Genomic DNA, 17,734 nt, shown 5'->3' with positions numbered 1-17,734 from the left:
AAGAGTACTTGTCACCCAAGCCTGATGGCCTGAGTTCAGATCCCCAGAACCCATATGTGCCATCTCATGCACCCTCACACACAATCATGTACACACATACCATATGCACACAAATATATTAAATAATAATTTTATATGGCTGGTATGTTGACAGAATTATTATGATATGACATCAAATGATATGGTACATTGTTACAATTGTTTTCCCTTTTTAAACTTTAATTTACATATATGACTTGAACTGTATTTCCATTGGATAGCACTTCTCTAAAGGCCCACAACAGATCTTTAAGAGAATCTAAAAAGTAGTCTGATCTGTGTGTGTGTGTGTGTGTGTGTGTGTGTGTGTGTGTGTGTGTGTATCTGCTTGCACATGTGAGGGTACACATGTGTAGGTATGGAGGCCAGAGATTGACACTGGGTATCCTCCTCAATTGCCCTCCATTTATATTTTGAGGTAGAGTCTCTTACTGAACTTGAAAATGACCATCAGCTAGATTGGCTGGCCAGCAAGCCTGAGGGATCCTCCTGCCTCCACCTTCCAAATGCTGGGATTATAGGTGTATGCTACCATGCCCAGCTTTTACCTGGGTGCTAGGTATCAAACTCAGATCTTCATGTTTGCGAGACAAGCTCTTTAACAACAGAGTCATTTCCCTAGCTTCAGATCCTTTTCTTGTCTCAAAATATAGTTAAGGATTAGAAAATAGAATTTTTCCCTCAAATGGTGGGACTTTTCTTAACTTGGAGATAAGGTTAACAGAGTTTTCCCTGCTCAGAAGTACTGCTCAATGGATAAAATATGGCCTTTAAGAAAACCCAAGGGCTGGAGAGATGGCTCAAAGGTTAACAGCAGGGGCTGCTCTTCCAGAGGACCTGAGTTCAATTCACAGCACCCACATGGTGGTTCACAACCATCCATAATGAAATCTGGTGCCTTATTCTGGCCTGCAAGCATACATGCAGGCAGAACACTGTATACATACTAAACAAATAAATCTTTAAAAAATTTAAAAGCCAGGCGGAGGTGGTACACGCCTTTAGTCCCAGGACTTGGGAGGCAGAGCCAGATGGATTTCTGTGAGTTCAAGGCCAGCCTGGTCTACAGAACTGTATCCAGGACAGGCACCATAACTACACAGAGAAATCCTGTCTTGAAAAACCAAAAATAAAATAAAAAAAAAGAAGCCCAATATATTAAAGTCACACTTACAAAAATGTTCTCAAGGGATTTCAGCATCCTGGCATGCATTCACATACCAGACTACCATGTTCTATTAAGTGGAAATGATTTTTAAAGGTGGGGGCTCTGGAGTCATTCTTTTAGTCCTCTCCACATCACCTGGCGTATTGCTGTGTTTAGAAGTTGTCACCCCTTGAGTAGCCGTGAATCCGCTTAGTAAGAGACTGAGGTTTCTCTCAGTTACTTTCTAAAGTCCTATATTGGTTGGATGTTTTCAATCCCCCAACTGTCTGCATGATTATCTATGCATCCTTGTGATTTCTGTATGCCCAGACACCAAAATAAAGCAAAGTACTGATCTTTTATTTGATTTAAGCTTTTTTCCATAAGGAGTTTAGCATTAGAGAAATGGGTGCTTGGAGTAATGGTGAGACAATTCTCAATCGGTAAGAAATGGATGTTGCCTTGGGACAGGGATCAGCAGGAAGATTTCTAACAATAACTGTGGGCAGATTTCCAGTTGGCCACAGTAAATAACCAAGGAAGCTTATGTTCATTTCTTTGCACCAATGCAGCACATTAAAAGCATCTTGCTTTTAAAATGCATGGAGCTCTAAACAGATGGTGATACTAGTAAAGGAAATATACTGAGAGCTGGAAATCCAGTCATCTTTTTGAGTACCAGTGGGGAAATATCTACATCCCAGCTGACATAAAGCACTTTCTGCAAAAGACAGCAGTCTCTTGGCACTTCTCCACGTTGAAGTAAAACCCCAAATGAACTCCTGCTAACATGGCATATTGAATCAGCCCTTTTTTTTTTTTCATTTCCAAAGCCTTCTAAGTTGATCAGGGCCACACTCATCTTCATGGAAGTGACCATTGTAGGCTAGAATTACAGCTTCCTTCTGACAACAGAATGTACCCCCAAAGAACTTGACCAAGGTCATTAACTAAATCCTCAAGCAGACAGCTTTTAGGACAGCTGGTCCTTGTTAGGAAGGGTTTATGGAGCCCCTGCTGGTCCCAGAGGATTTGTCCAGGTATAGTCAGAGGGCTGGGGAGATTTGAGGACAGTTCATGCCTGAAAGGAGCACTCCTCCCTCAGGAGTTAGGTTTCCAAGGAGGGTTGTTACATCATATCACCCAAGGCCACTCAGTTTTTTCTTCTTCACACCCAAGCTTCTGAGTCACCTTGCATCATATTTAAGCAGGAAACATTAAGGAACAGAAAACCAGTCAAAAGTAAATATAATAACATGAGAAGTTCTCAGAAACATCTCTAAGTGGATACCATGGTAATAAGGGCAATAGGTTATATTCCTAAAATCTAAACTACCATAAAAGTGAAATAATTTTTAGTGATTACTTTTATAACTTCTTCAGCAATGCTAATTTATTCTATTTAGTCCTCTCCTTTTAAATTTTTCTGCAGTGTGGAATAAAGCAACTGGAAAGACTATATGTTTTCCCTTCTGAAAAATTTCACCTTCAATAGTATCAATGCCATTATAGATTTGCACTTAAAATATGGATCCCTTTAGAGCCTTTTTTATTCAGGAAATGCCAGCTTCTGTCTTTCTCAATGACTGGGAGAAAGGACCTGGCATCTGAAGCAGAATTTGAGTATGGAGTTTCATTCCTAAACAGGTCTCTTTCAAATTCTTCATGAACTTTCCAAAGTTGCTTATGCAGCTCAATATCCACATCCTGTAGATGGCTGTATCATGAGTGACCCGCATATGATAAGTTTGGGTGAATGGAGAAACAGAGACTTAATAGCATTGGAATGATGGAAGTATTGGCAATGCTTTATGATCAACAGAAAGAGCTAAAGAGCCCAAAATGGTAATTCCCCATTTCATTGTGCCACTCCTCTTCATCAAAAAAACTTCATTAAGTAGTTAGCATGTGCCTCAGTTACTGAACATGACCAACTCCACAGTGATCATAGTTTGCTACTAAGAAAAAAGAATCTTCATAAAATTTAGTTTAAACCAATATGTAAACTGCCAATTTCAGCAGCCCATGGGAACTTTTTTTATCAAAGTAGATCAAAACAATTATTTCAACAGTTCCGTTTTGGGACACACCTCTCATACCTCTGATGTGCTTGCATCACCCACCCCCTCCAAAAAGACAGAAGCGACTATATCTCCCTTGAAGAATATGTTCCCCAGGCATAACCTTGGACTTTTCAGGTATATTGTTCTGGGCTTAGTGGCCAGCTGTGACCCTTCAACGTGGCAAAAGGAAGTTACTTGTGTTCTCTGAAGGCATTCTCTCAAGTCCTTATTTCTGAAAATGGGCGGAAGGTGAAAGTGTGGCACCTGAGAGGCGCTGTAAGAAGTGAAAGTGAGCAAGCCAACCGGACTTGATTATCTGTGCACACCTCTCTCAGGCCAGCCAACCAAGGAGCAGAGGAGTGAAAAGATGAGAGAAAAGATGAAAAGAAGTAATAAAAACTGGTGCTGGATCACGCCTTTCTCTCCGCTGCTCTCTCTTTATCCAAGCATACATGGTTTTTGCATTGCATTTCCTTAAAAATATATATTGTGGGAGATTTTGTAACACATCTTTAGTGGTCAACTCTTTTCCCACTGCTAAAGCTTGAATTGTTTAGTGAGTGGTTCAGGGGACTTCTTTAGTAACCAACTTATCAGAACATGATAAAGGGCACAGATGCTGTGTGGCTTATGTCATTCAGTCACTGGATAAAGGGCTAAGAAGCAGTTAATACTAAATTACCCTAAAAACATGCTTCAAGACATAGAAACTGCTCTAATATAACTTCCCTTGTTTTTATGATTTCAGAAAGTTGATCCAAGCCTGCCCTCAAACCCTTATTAAGAAATAACACTTCCATAATGCACTAGCATTGAAATCTGTAAGTCCAAGTTATGTGGGGGCTCACAGAAAATTGTACACCAAAAAAAAAAATCCTTTAAAAAAAGTCTCTCTAGTGTCAGCTCCACAGCCAATCAAAACATTTTACGTTTTAACTTGGGAGAATCACTGAAAAAAGGATCCCTCCAGTGTGTCTTGGATTTTGGGGTTCAAAGAGCAGTTCCCCCCAAGTTCTATAGGACTTCAAGAAGCCACAGGAAACCCACAACCCATTTGACATGTTTTTAATTCCTTGAGGCTACTTTGTTGAAGTGTTTGAGAAGAAACTTCCCCATTTATCTAAGGGATCAGAACCAGTGGCAGAGGAGCTGATCAATGGAGCCGCAGTTCCTGTGAAGAAAGCTTGAGTACCCTGTTTCCATACTCTCATTCTTAAAGGCATGCGTCCCTATTCTAAATAAATGTAGCGTCTCCAGGTTGCCATTGCTTGACTAGAAACCTCCAGTACCCTCCGAAAAGAAAAAGGTTCATGTTTCATTTTAAATGCGCATTATTTCTATATGCATCCTCGAGGGACTATTTATTTATTTTGAAAATATCAAAGGAATGGGGGAGTTTTGCTTCTATGTCGTTTTCGTTTTTTCCAAAACAGACATTATATATATAAAAGAAAGGAAGGAAGGAAAGAAGGAAGAAAGAAAAGAAAAGAAAAGAAAAGAAAGAAAACAGTTGAGGAGGACAGATCATTCCCGAGCTAGAATTTAGAACTTCACCAGGGAAGCAGTCCAAGGTTTGTGAAGAAGAAAACCATTTTAAAAACTGTACTGTAGGATTTTTACCTCTAGATGACAATACGCTTAAAAGGGGCGAAAAGATCATTCTTTCTCCTCCCAAAGCACAAAAAACGCACCATATCCCGAGAAGCCCGTTTCCTACCCGGCCAATACAATAATGCTTTGTAAGCTGAGAACTGTGTCCGGTATAGGAGCTAAGTATAAACAGCTGAGAAGGATTAGGCTGCTGCCGCTCCGTTCTCATTTACATGAAAATCCTGTCAGCATCGTTTTTTCCTCGCTGACTGCGGGCACAGAAGGAACTCTTTTGTGCCATAGCCACGCATACATTTCCATCCTTTGTCTTTACTTACCAGTCGAGGCTGTGGGCATGTGTGCTCTATTTCCTCCATGGTTTCTGAGGGAGGCTCATTGGAAAGGGATTTTGGGATACCTGTTTCTGACTCAGCATCAGTGGTAAGTACTGGCATGGCCAGTGAATGCTCCCTCCGGCTCTACACCCTCTGGGAGTCTCCTCCCAGGCAGAGAATGTTTTCTTTGTCACGTATTTTTCTCTTCCCTACCCATCCCCCTTCTTCTTCCCTTCTTTTTGTCTTCCCTGGGGGGAAGTAAAAAGGTTACCCCCCCAACACACACACACACACACACACACACACACACACACACACACACACACACACACCCCACCCCTTTCTCAGAGAAGCCCAGAGGCAGGGCCTCAGTTTATCACTATAACAACCAGACGGCACTGGAGCGTCTGGTGCGGATACAGTATCCTCATTTGCATGGAGCGCGCTGGTTGGTTACTGTCATCATAGTACCACTCCACCTGGGAGCGGCCGGGGCCCATTGGCTGGCCTGCTGTCCCCACGGGGCCTGAACTTGCTGTTTTTGTTTTTTTTGTATTTAATTCACTCGTGAAGGTCTCTGTGCCTGGTAAGGACTCCCTGCATTTCCTAGATAAGATAAAGCTATTTCCTGCGGTGCCCCAGACGCCTCCCTAAAGAGCATAGCTATAAAGGACCATGTCTCTGGCATGAGTGTATGATGCAGTTGTAGTCAGAATATTTGCTAAATAGAAGTCACTCTGAAGACAGAGCCACTTGAAAGCCCCAAACCACTGGGCCAACTGCCAGCTGCCTCTGAGAGCTTCTTAGAGAATTCACTGAGGGAGGGCACCTGAGTGGTCACCTTCTGGACTGCATAAAACAGGAACGCTGGCAGACGCCTAAGGCCTGTTGTAACCCTGGAGTCTATCCCTGGGGCTGCTACAAGAGGAACTTGGAAGGCGGTAGGTTGTCTTTGACAGCCTTCCTGCCAGGTCTGACTGCCCTCTCTTCCTCCCTCAGCCAGTCTTTCCCTCTTGCTCTTCCTGTCATTTGTTCTTCAGTACTCTTATCTAGCGTCCCTATATTCCTATACTCTTATTTTTGTCGGTTCCAAGTCCCTGCTCCTAAGCACCCTGCTCTCATCCAAGTGCTTATGGCAATCCGAGAAAAACCACAGAATGATGTGTCTTAGTGTTTACATTGTCCTAGAACATCAGTTTAAGTGGAGCATTCTAAAGACACACGCTCAAAGGAAAAGAACTTGCAAAGATATTTGTTCTAGTGAAAGGCCATGTCTAATATTAGTAAGAAAATCACTAGTATTTATTAAGCACAGATGCAGTGCCAAGTACTTTACTTAGATCTTCATAAGAACCCCAAGCAGATCCTGTTATTATCCCCATTTTATAAGTAAGAAAATTGCAAGTTAGAGTAATTGCTTAGGGTCTCAAAGTTCATAAGCAATGGAGCTGACATTTGAAGAATGCAGCAGGTATAACAGAAAGGAACTAAGGAAGAATCCACTTAAGACAAGTCTCGTGCTTCTAAATCTTTCATTTTTGTCTCTAACCATGGTTTTTATTCAGTGTAGTCCCAGACCAGCAGTAATAACATCAGAATCACCGCCAGGGAATGTTTTAGAAATGAAAATTATTAGTCCCATGACAAATCCAAAACCACACTTTTTAGGTTTGAGATGGGGCCTGTATTTGCATTTTTAATGAGCTTCTAGGTAATTCTAACGCCACAGGTACAGAGAGACCATAATTTGAGAAACAGTACTTCAAAGGATAGAATAAAAATGCCCAGCACTCTGGGGGCAGAAGCAGGTGGATTTCTTGAGTTCGAGGCCAGCCTGGTCTGCAGATGGGCTACACAGGGAAACCCTATCTCAAAACAAAAACAAAAACAAAAACAAAAACAAAAACAAAACAAAAAAACTGGCCATTTAAGTCAGGATGACATCACTTGACAGTGTATTACCTATGCTTAAGAGAACTTAGGGGCTAGAAAGATGTCTCAGTGGTTAAGAAGAGATGCTGCTGCTTTTGCAGAGGACCTGAGTTCAGTTGCTAGCACCATTATTGGACCCCTCACAGCTGCCTGTAAGTCAAGTTCCAGGGAGACCCAATGCCTCTGGCCTCCACAAGCACCAACGTTCACATACACACACCTACGTCCTCTGCAGACATGTCTATGCACACACAACTGAAAATATCTTTGAGTGAAAGAGAACCCTAGTAATGCAAAAATCCCAGCAACTGTTGGGTCATCTCAAGAGGGGTCCTTTCCTCCCTAGTCTGGAAACCCCAAACACCTCAAGCTACAGGTTTTGCTCTACTGAGGTGATGAGTGTGTAAGAAGCAAACCCTGCACTGTATTTTAAAGTTAAAAAATCACTTTATTGTAGTGAACTCACAAATGAAAATATCATACAACTAGATTAAGGTAGCCACTCAAACAGTCCCAAACTCTACACATCTCAATGAACTTTTCCTATACAGTTAAAATAGTCATTCTGAAACCCCTGAGCTTCACTTAGGCTTTTACACTTGTATTCTTATTTAAAAGCTCCTTTCCTCCATTGTCATTCTTACTGTTGACATTTTCCATCTGGATTTTTGTTTTTGTTTTTGTTTTTGTTTTTGTTTTTGTTTTTTTGCCTTAGGGAAATGGTTCTCAAACTGTTACGTCCTGAAGAACAGCAGCAAAACTTCTGGTAACTTGTCAGACATTCTCACCCATCTCAGACCTGCTGAATGAGAAACTGAGGTAGTGAAGGCTGAGAATCTGAGTTTTTAAGAGAAACCCCTGTTTTAGTAGGTATTGTAACATATGCTGAAGTTTGTAAACATTGGGCTACAGTCATGTGTTCACACTGGAAAGCACCTAACTCCCAGGGTATTCTGGGTCACTGAGCTGCCAATAGGGTTCTTAACTGGTCCTTTAATTTCTTCTCTAGAATAGGAGTTCACTGCAAGGTAGGAAGTTTGCTTGCTTAGTTAGCTAAGTTATGAAATCTAGATGGTTCCTGAAGCCCTCTTGTCCCACGGCCTGGACCACAGCCTTGTACCCCCATGTACCCCCAGCCTTTTCTGTCTCTAGATACTCTCCCCTCTCCTGTACTTCTTTCCTTGTCCCAGCAAACCAAAGGCTGCCTGTACACAAGATGCCCACCATCACTGAGTAACCTATGTCAGACTCTTACTCATTCTAAGTTCTTGAACCTGGCAGCTCAGGCTTCTAGCCATGACGACTAATGCTATTCCAGCCTAGCCTTGGCTTTTTCAAGCCCCTTTCCATGCAGCTGGTATTATAGACGTGTGCCACCATAAGCAGCTACATTACTCTTTTTTCTCCCCCAGAGCTGAGGACCGAACCCAGGGCCTTGCGCTTGCCTAGCGCTCGCCTAGCGCTCTACCACTGAGCTAAATCCCCAACCCCCATACTAATCTTGAAATTGGGTAAAAGAACATTACCCTCCTTCTAAAAGGCATCAAGAGCTAGGGGTGAGGCAGGACTGGCTAGCACATGTGCAACTAGAAAGGTATATGGATCTCAGGGCAAAGAAATAAGAAAGCTGAAATAAGGAATATGGGTGTGGCTTACTATCTGTAATTAGTAGAGGTAGAGGAAATGTCCCCTAAGGCACATCTAGATTCTATAACCTCTCCCTCTCTTGTTGAATTTCATTTGAGTCACATCCCCAATTGTCCCTCTGTGGCTCAAAGTTAAGGTCTAAACCCCAACAGTCTGGAGAAAACCAACTATATTAAGTAATGAAACCCATGCACAAATCCTTTTCATCTACTCCAGGAAAATTATGGTAATAAACATATTTCACAATGGAGAACATTTCACCCTTTTGTAGCGCTTTCACTCATTAGATGATAACATTGTAGCACCAAGTTTAATATTGAAAATTTTCAAATGATTGAGTGATTAGTTGACTGAGCCAGCATTACATAGTAAATGATAAAAGTCTAGATTTATTGAATCAAAGTTGAACATTCTTTTCCAATAAGCTATACTGGTTCACTGTTCAGTATAACTAGATTTACTTTGTTAACAAAACTATTGGGTGATTCAGGTATATATCTTCATCCATTATATCCTTTATTCCTTTTCTATTGGGTCATGAAACATGAAGCACTCTTCACTTTGATTCATATAGTTCATTTCAAATCTGTACAACCATGGATCTGAACTTATGGTGGTGGTTCTCATGTTTACTTATGATAGAACAAACATTTTTGTTAAGAACAAGGTTCATACAAGGCCATGATCCATAAAGGCCACTGGAAGAGGCCTAACAGAACTTCAAAACTTATTTTTTTGAAGAGAAAAAAGTTCAAGAATATAGAATTAAAGTGCTTTGTTTTGCTCTTAAAATGTATTTTCTTCTTTTTTCAACTTCTATAGTAACCAAGAAAAAGTTAGCCTTCATTCATTTGACCAAAATATATTGTTTCTGAGCATGGTTTTGTGACGCTAAGGGCAACTGCATAAACCCAAAACATCAAACCTACTGTATAGTGAAAATGTGGCTAACTAATTCTGATCTAACATCTTGTATCTAAAATAAACAGGCTGGCCAGCTGGCACAATAGGGAAAGGCGTTGCCAAGCCTGATAACCTGAGTTTGGTCCATGGGTCCCACAAAGTGGAAGGAAAGAACCAACTCCAACAAGTTGTCCTCTGACTTCTACAGACATGCTGTGGCCTGTGAGTGACAGATACACATGTGTGCCCCCACACACAACATAAATAAATAATTAAAAACTAAAAAAAAAAACCCAAATATTTGACACTTCAAGTTCTTGGCACCAAAGGGGACAAACAGCAGAGCATAGTGGCTGTACCTGTGTTTGAGAAAGTCTTGAAAACAAATACAATTTTTTCCCTCAAAACACAATGCATTTATCTAAATACTGATGATTAAACTCAGTAGAAGTATGGTATATATTTTTTTGCTATTGTAAGCCAGATATAACAGGGATTTGGGGCACAAATTAGAGCTGCCATTAGCTGTAAAAAAATCATTCTTACTGACATTAGCAGCTGTGTAGTCAGTAAAGAATTATTGTTGTTATCACTTGGTGGTATTTATAAACACTTTTATATTCTAAGTGCTTTACAATCACTTATTGTCTAATTAATATCTAATCATCTGTTTACAAGTAATAATCACACATGTAGTGCAGTTTAATCAAAATTCTAAGTGCTGCCGCCATCACACTCAGGAAGCTGTGTAAATTTTGGTCCCTCCCTCATGGGATTTGAGTCTAACGTGACTGAAACACATAATACTATATACAAAAATGGGTAAAAATTTCCCACTTGGATTTAAGCATATTTTAAATGTAAAAATTTTGCGTACTAAATTCACTGAGTAAATGTCAGCAGATGTCTTAGTTAAGGCTCCTAGTGCTATGAAGAGACACCATGACCGCAGCAACTCTTATAAAGGAAACCATTCAATTGGGCTGGCTCACTTACAGTTCAGAGGTTTAGTCCATTATTGTCATGGTGGGACATGGTGGTGTGCAGGCAGACATGGTGCTGGAGATGTAGCTAAGAGTCCTACATCTTGCAGGCAACAGGAAATGGTCTAAGATACTGGGTAGTATCTTGAACATATATGAGACCTCAAAGCCCCCCTCCACAGTGACATGCTTCCTCCAACAAGACTACACCTACTCCAACAAGGACACACTTCCTAATAGTGTCATTCCCTTTGGGGATAATTTTCCTTCAAACCGCTACAGTAGATAAGTAAAACTCTTGATAGTTTTCTACATGTAATAGTTTAATTTAATGCATCTATGAAATTAAAGTTTTGTTTGCTTAGCCCAAAAAATTGAATGGTAGTCTTGATAATCGCACAAAACCAGACACCAATTTATTGCAACTGTTAGTCACAGTCACAGTTTCAGCAATTTTAATGAAAATCAAATCTACCAAAAGTGGATGAAGGACCTCTGAGGTAATTCAACCAGATGCAAGTCTAGACAAAGCTACAACTGGTATGCTCACCTGCCAGTCTTCATTGTTTACCTTAAATGGGTGTATTGCTGTCTCCCTTCAGTATCACCACATTATTCTATAAGGAATCATGGGGACCATGAAAGAATTGAAGTATGTGAATGATATGCATAGTAATCTGTTTTTTCCCATTCCAACGATTTTTCTTATAATTAGAATTGTTAAGTCAGGGTACTTGCCTTTTCAGGGCTTTTGACATGTTTTTTGATACTGTGATCAAGTTATCTCCCAATTGTTTGATCACATTTTTATTTCCTTATATCCACTTAAACAACTGTCTTCCTTGCTTGGTATCTCCCATAATCAGCTCTATCATTTTTGTTCATTTGTTTTGTTGTTGTTGTTTTTTGAGACAAGGTTTCTCTATGTATCCCTGACCATTCTGGAACTCATTGTGTAGACCAGGCTGGCCTTGAACTCAAAGATTCACCTGCTTCATCTCCCAAGCTGGGATTAAAGGTATATACCAACACCTCCAGGCTTCCATTCTTTCTTTAAAAAAAAACAAAACAGAGTCACACTGTGCAGTTCAAGTATGACCTTTCTAGCTTACAAATATCCTGACTCTACTTCTTGAAGTTTGGGGTTACAGATGTGCCCCACCATGCTCAGACTCAGTTTCCCAATACTACATCATATACTGTAGAGTTTTGAGGGTTTTCCCAGGAGTCATCCAAGTATGACACAAATGAATCTGACAAGCTATCAAGATCATATGGCAGGTTAGATGCAATCATTTACAAATAGATTATTATGATGATCCTTGGATTTTATACTAACAGATTTTTAAATGTGTTTCCAATGTAACTGTCTTGCAAAATCTGCACTCAAAATACTTGAATGCCCATAGAGTTGATTGAATCTTCTGTTAGATTCCTATAACTGACCTAACAATTTATCACAAAGTTAATGGGTTTAACTATATAGATTTATTATCTTAAAGCTTAAGGAATGCAAGCTTGTACAGCCACTTTGGAAATCAATATGGCGCTTCCTTAGAAAATTGGGAATCCGTCTCCCCCAAGACCCAGCTGTAGCACTCTTGGGCATATACCCAAAGAATGCTCAATCATACCACAAGGGCATTTGCTCAGCTATGTTCGTATCAGCTTTGTTTGTAACAGCCAGAACTTGGAAACAACCTAGATGCCCTTCAACAGAAGAATGGATAAAGAAAATATGGTACATATACACAAAGGAGTACTACTCAGCAGAGAAAAACAATGACATCATGAGGTTTGCAGGCAAATGGATAGATCTAGAAAAAATCATCCTGAGTGAGGTAATCCAGACTCAGAAAGACAAACATGGTATGTACTCACTCAGAGGAGGATACTAGATGTAAAACAAAGTTGACTAGACTGCCACACAACTCCAGGGAGGCTACCTAGAAAACAGGACCCTAGGAAAGACACAGGGATCACCCGATGACAGAGAAATGGATGAGATCTACATGAACAACCTGGACGACAGTGGGAGTAATGAAGGGCAAGATTTGAGGGAAAGAAAGCTTAGGGGAGCAGGAGATCCCAGCTGGATCAAGAACAGAAAGGGAGAATGAGGAATAACAGACCATGATAAATGAAGACCACATGAGAACAGGAATAGGCAGAGTGCTCGAGAGGTCCCCAGAAATCCACAATGATATATCCTCTGTAGACTGCTGGCAATGGTCGAAAGAAAGCCTGATCTGACCTAGTCTGGTGATCAGATGACTAAACACCCTAACAGTCGTCTTGGAACTCTCATCAAATAACTGATGGAAGTGGATGCAGAGATCCTCAGCCAGGCCCCAGGTGGAGCTCCAGGAGTCCAACTGTTGAGAAAGAGGAGGGACTGCAAGAGCGTGAACTGTTGAATCCAAGATTGCAAAAAGCACAGGGACAAATAGCCAATCGAATGGAAGCACATGAATTATGAACCAATGGCTGAGGAGCCCCCAGCTAGATCAGGACTTCTGGATAAGTGAGACAACTGAATAGCTTGATCTGTTTGGGAGGCACCCAGTCTGTGGGATCAGGACCTGTCCTTAGTGCATGAGCTGGCTGTTTGGAACCTTGGGCTTACGCAGGGACACTTTGCTCAGCCTGGAAGGAGGGGACTGGACCTGCCTGTACTGAATCCACCAGGTTTAAATGAATCCCCAGGGGAGTCTTGGTCCTGGAGGACATGGGAATGGAGGGGAGGGGATGGGGGGAAGGTGGGAGCAGGGGCGGGAGGGGGGAGGACAGCGGAACCCATGGCTGATGTATAAAATTAAAACACATAATAATAAAAAAAAGAAAAAATTATAATCTCTAAGTAGGACAAATTTTATCTCAAATACAGATTTGTTGCAATCATGGTGCCAAGTCCTCTGCAGCTTCCTAACTGGACTGTGACCTTAAATACATTACTGAACTTTTCTGAGATTATTATTTCATTTGAAGAAATGATAATTTTATATATATATATTTCTGGGATATCTCAGGTTCCCAGCAAATGTTATGGTTGGGAGGTTCAGGGGTGAAGAAAGAAATGAGATTCCTTTCAGAGGCATTTCCAGTGAGCTGCTTCTTTATATATATACACACATACATACATACATATACACATATATATCCATACTTCTCAGAGTTGTTTTTAGGACTCAGTATGTGAAAGGTGCAGATGGAAAGGGAGAGAGGCCTGTCTGTTAAGGTCTTAGAACCTAATCCCCACAGAGGACAAGGCCAACAAAGAAATAGAAAAGACCTTCATGGTTATTGGTTTTAAATGAAGTCCAGACAATGGAGCTACACAAAGACAAGGTCACCTGGAAGAGAAAGGTATCAAGACCTGGTAACAACTAGAATGGGGTGGAGAGAATGTACCCCACCAGAGATGGCCTCTTTCATGAAGGAAATAAATCTCCCTGAGAAGTTGGGGAGTCCACAAGGACAAGAAAATTTTTTCTTCTAGAATTGTGTTCTAGAATGTAGCTGAATGGCTCAGAGTGAGGTTGGGACCATGATATTTCCATAGAGTCCACAGCAGGGACATTGTGTGAGACAGGGCTGAGTATGGTGGAGGCATGGTCCTAGCTTTAATTCCAGAAGGACCAGGGCAGGAAATAGTCAGAAACTGTGCTCAGATATCAAGAAGGAGCTCACTGGAAATGCCTCTGAGAAGCACCCTCATTTCTGCCTTCACTCCTGAACTTCTCAACCACAACATTTGCTGGGAACCTGAGATATCCCAGACCTCCAGATATCCCAGACTTCCAGAGTGATAAGCACTAGAACTTCCTAAGGAGGAAAGATGGAAATGTTGGAAGATGCTACACACTAGGGAGTTGTGTGTAGACTCTTAGGTTCAAACCTCCTTCTTTTGTATGACTCAAACTGGAGAATTTTCCAACATTAGCATAAGCTTTTCAGGAAATCTTCATGTTACATGTACCTTCTCTGGAAGCCTTGGAATTCTCAGTTACTGTTTCCCATTTCCTAATCCTAGGATGAGCAGGCATTTCCTAGAGAAGTTCCTGAAAGACCTGAAAACTACATCTCACATACTTGCACACAGAGAAGATGAGATAAGGGAAGGAAGCTCTCTGACTCAGCTGCAGCTAGACAACTGGGCAGCCTGTACTTCCAACATTATCATACATCTTGTTTCTTGGAAAAGAAAAGAGCATTTCCTCCTTGCACCGATGTTGGAGATTTCTTTCTGTTCTCCAGCTTTATAAAGGGAGTGAGTGGCCATCTGTTACTTCAAGCCACTGTCTGTCATGCAACATGACTCCAGCGACCATATCTCTTCTCTGCTCTGTAGAAGCTCTGCAATGTGTTGTGTGTACAGAACTTCCATCTACCAAGTGGTGTAAGTCATCAAAAGAAACCTGTGAAGCAAAAATAGACCAGAAGTGTTTCCTAGTGACAGTCTCTAAAGGTGAACATCATCTTACAATTAATGAATGTAGTAGTAACTGCAGCAATGCTATTCCAAATCAATCCCAACATGCATGCTGCGATTCGCATTCTTTTTGTAAAAAGAGCCTTTCATTGAGTTATAGTCCTGGAGCATGTCATCAAGCCTTCTCCTATTGAATGATACCTCCAGCCTCATACCCTGGTGTCTACATAACATTCCTTGGATACTGTTCTTATTCTACATGTATACATTTATTTTACATTGGATGCTGTGTAAAACATTTTATGCCTTATAAAATTGATTTCACTGTTCAATATGTTTTCTTAGATTCTGTTCAATTAAATTTGTTTTACCCTTAAAAAAAATAAAGTTCTGGACCAAAGTCAGAAACCTGAAATGAATCTCCCTGGATTAAAAATCAACATGGCCACATGACTGTACTTTTGGAAGCTCCAAGGGATAATCTGGTTCCCTGCCTTTCTGACTTCTAGATGCTGCCCACATTTCTTGGCCTGCTTTCTTCCATGGGCAAACCAGCAATCATGTCACTCAAGCCTCTGCATCAATAATTTCATTTTCTAAATCTCTGGCCTCCTTTCACTTAGAAGGACTCTGGCAATGTCCTGGGGTCATCTGGATAATCCAGAGAGATTTTTCCCACCTTGAGACCTTAAATCACATCTGTACAGTCCCTTCTGCCATGTAGACTAATGTATGTAGTCCCAGCTTCTGAGGAATAGGGCAGACATCGTTGGGAGGCTGATGTCCTGTTATTCTGCCTGCTACACATTCCTTAGTGGGAGCCTGACCTGATATCTCATATCAAGATATTCAGAAGAATACATTGCTTGTAGTTTCAATACTTAATAATTATGAGACCCTACTCTGTATCAGGTACAGGCACTATGCCTAGTTTGCAGATAACAAGCAGTACTTGGAGATACTAAATGATTTTTCCCAAGGTCTCAGAGCTTGTGCAAAACTGGGTTTGAAATTCAGGACTGGGGCATTTCAAAGGCTCTGTTCACTGCACATTTGCTTCAGTATCTCAGCGTTTGCAAGGTCTGATCAGTTTGCTCTCTTTGGATAGCCTTTGAATTGAAAGCTTTTCATTTAGTTTGGATGACATTTAATGATACAAATTAGCCAGATAAAAGCTTTTAGTAAGCCCCATATATCTCCTATTTTACTCAATCAGAAGATGTCATTGGAAAACATCATCAGGAAACACACATTGAAGGTGATACTCTGGCTAGGGGGTGCTGCTCAGTCTCAATGGTTCGACACAATGAGTGTGTGATAGCCTCAGAGCTCTATCCACAGCCAGAAAAGAAAAGCTGCCTTCACAGCTCCCATATGTCTTTCGGAAAGTGGCATTGCCATTACAACACAAGTTACTCTGCAATGTGAGCTGAAATGGATTTATTAGGTCTTCTTCTCTGGGAGTAGAATGTAACTCTCCAAAAGATAATAGCCGGCTGGCACAAGGAAAATTATCTTCCCCAAGCCCCACCAGTATACTAACTGCCCTGTTGGGTTTTTGTTTTTGATTTTGTGGGTTTTTGTTGTTGTTTTTTTGGGGGGGGGATTTTTGAGACAAGATTCCTCTGTGTAACAGCCCTGGCTGTCCTGGAACTCACAGAGATCCTCCTGCCTCTGCCTCCCGAGTGCTGGGATTAAAGCTGTGTGACACCACTGCCCGCCAAATGCCCTGTTCTAAAAAAAAAAAAAAAAAAAAAGGTCTTGAGTTCCTTCCTAAATAAAACTTTGTGTCATCTTTGTTTCACCCCACAAAGTTCTTAGGATAGATGTTCTTGGTTGTCAACTTGACTACATCTGGAATCAAACTAAAATCCAAATGGCTGGGCACACCTGCTAGGGATTTTTCCTTAATTGGGTCACTTGAAGTGGGCAGACCCACTTCTAATCTGTATCTTTTAGGTGGGGAGACACACCTTTAATCCAGATCTTTTGAGGTGGAAAGATCTTTTTCTTTTTTTCCTCTTTTTTTTTTTTTTTGAGATAGGGTTTTTCCGTGTACCTTAGATATTCTTGGTTGTCTTAGAACTCAATCTATAGACCAGTCTGGCCTTGAAGTCACAGAAATTCACCTGCCCCTGCCTCCCAAGTGCTGGGATTAAAGGTGTGCACCACCATGGCTGGGAAAATCCATGTTTAATCTTGGCCACTCCTTCTGGTGGCAGCCTGTATAGAGGAGAATGAGAAGGAAGCTTGCTCTCCTTGGCCTGCTTGCTCTTGCTCTCCTTGGCAAATCCATTCTTTCATTAGCATCAGAGCTTACTTCTTCTAGATTCTGGCATATACTGAAGATCAGCAGATACATCCGGCCTCATGGACTGAACAACTACTGGATTCTTAGACCATCTATTATTAGATGATGGCTATTGTTGGACTAACTGGACCACATTCCATAAGCCATTCTAATAAATTCCCTTTATATATGTGCATATACATATAATATATATTCATGTTGCTCTACAACTGTGTTACTGAACTCCTGTGAATTTGGACAGAATTGTATCATATATGTATATGCAATATATATATATATATATATATATATATATATATATATATATATATACAGAAATATTCATTATTTAGGTTCTCTTCCTCTAGAAAAC

At 40.9% G+C, this 17,734-nt stretch overlaps 1 protein-coding gene across 2 annotated transcripts in view; it reads right to left on the bottom strand.

Annotated features, from left to right (window-relative positions):
• Window positions 1-17,734, bottom strand: part of Pcyt1b (phosphate cytidylyltransferase 1, choline, beta) — a 94,046-nt gene that overhangs the window by 63,775 nt on the left and 12,537 nt on the right. The window contains exon 1 of one of the 2 annotated variants that reach the window (XM_036174707.1): window positions 5,178-5,576. The exons of the other annotated variant lie outside the window; for it this stretch is intronic. Within the exon in view, the coding sequence (XP_036030600.1) occupies window positions 5,178-5,294 (117 nt within the window). The 5' untranslated portion in view covers window positions 5,295-5,576. Of the gene's footprint in view, window positions 1-5,177; window positions 5,577-17,734 lie in introns of those variants that run through there. 2 annotated transcript variants of the gene reach the window in all.

The sequence above is a fragment of the Onychomys torridus genome, chromosome X (assembly GCF_903995425.1).
Source record: "Onychomys torridus chromosome X, mOncTor1.1, whole genome shotgun sequence".
NCBI classification, from domain to species: Eukaryota; Metazoa; Chordata; class Mammalia; order Rodentia; family Cricetidae; genus Onychomys; species Onychomys torridus.
Note: the sequence above shows the minus strand (reverse complement) of the source record. Positions and strands in the feature narration are given on the sequence as shown.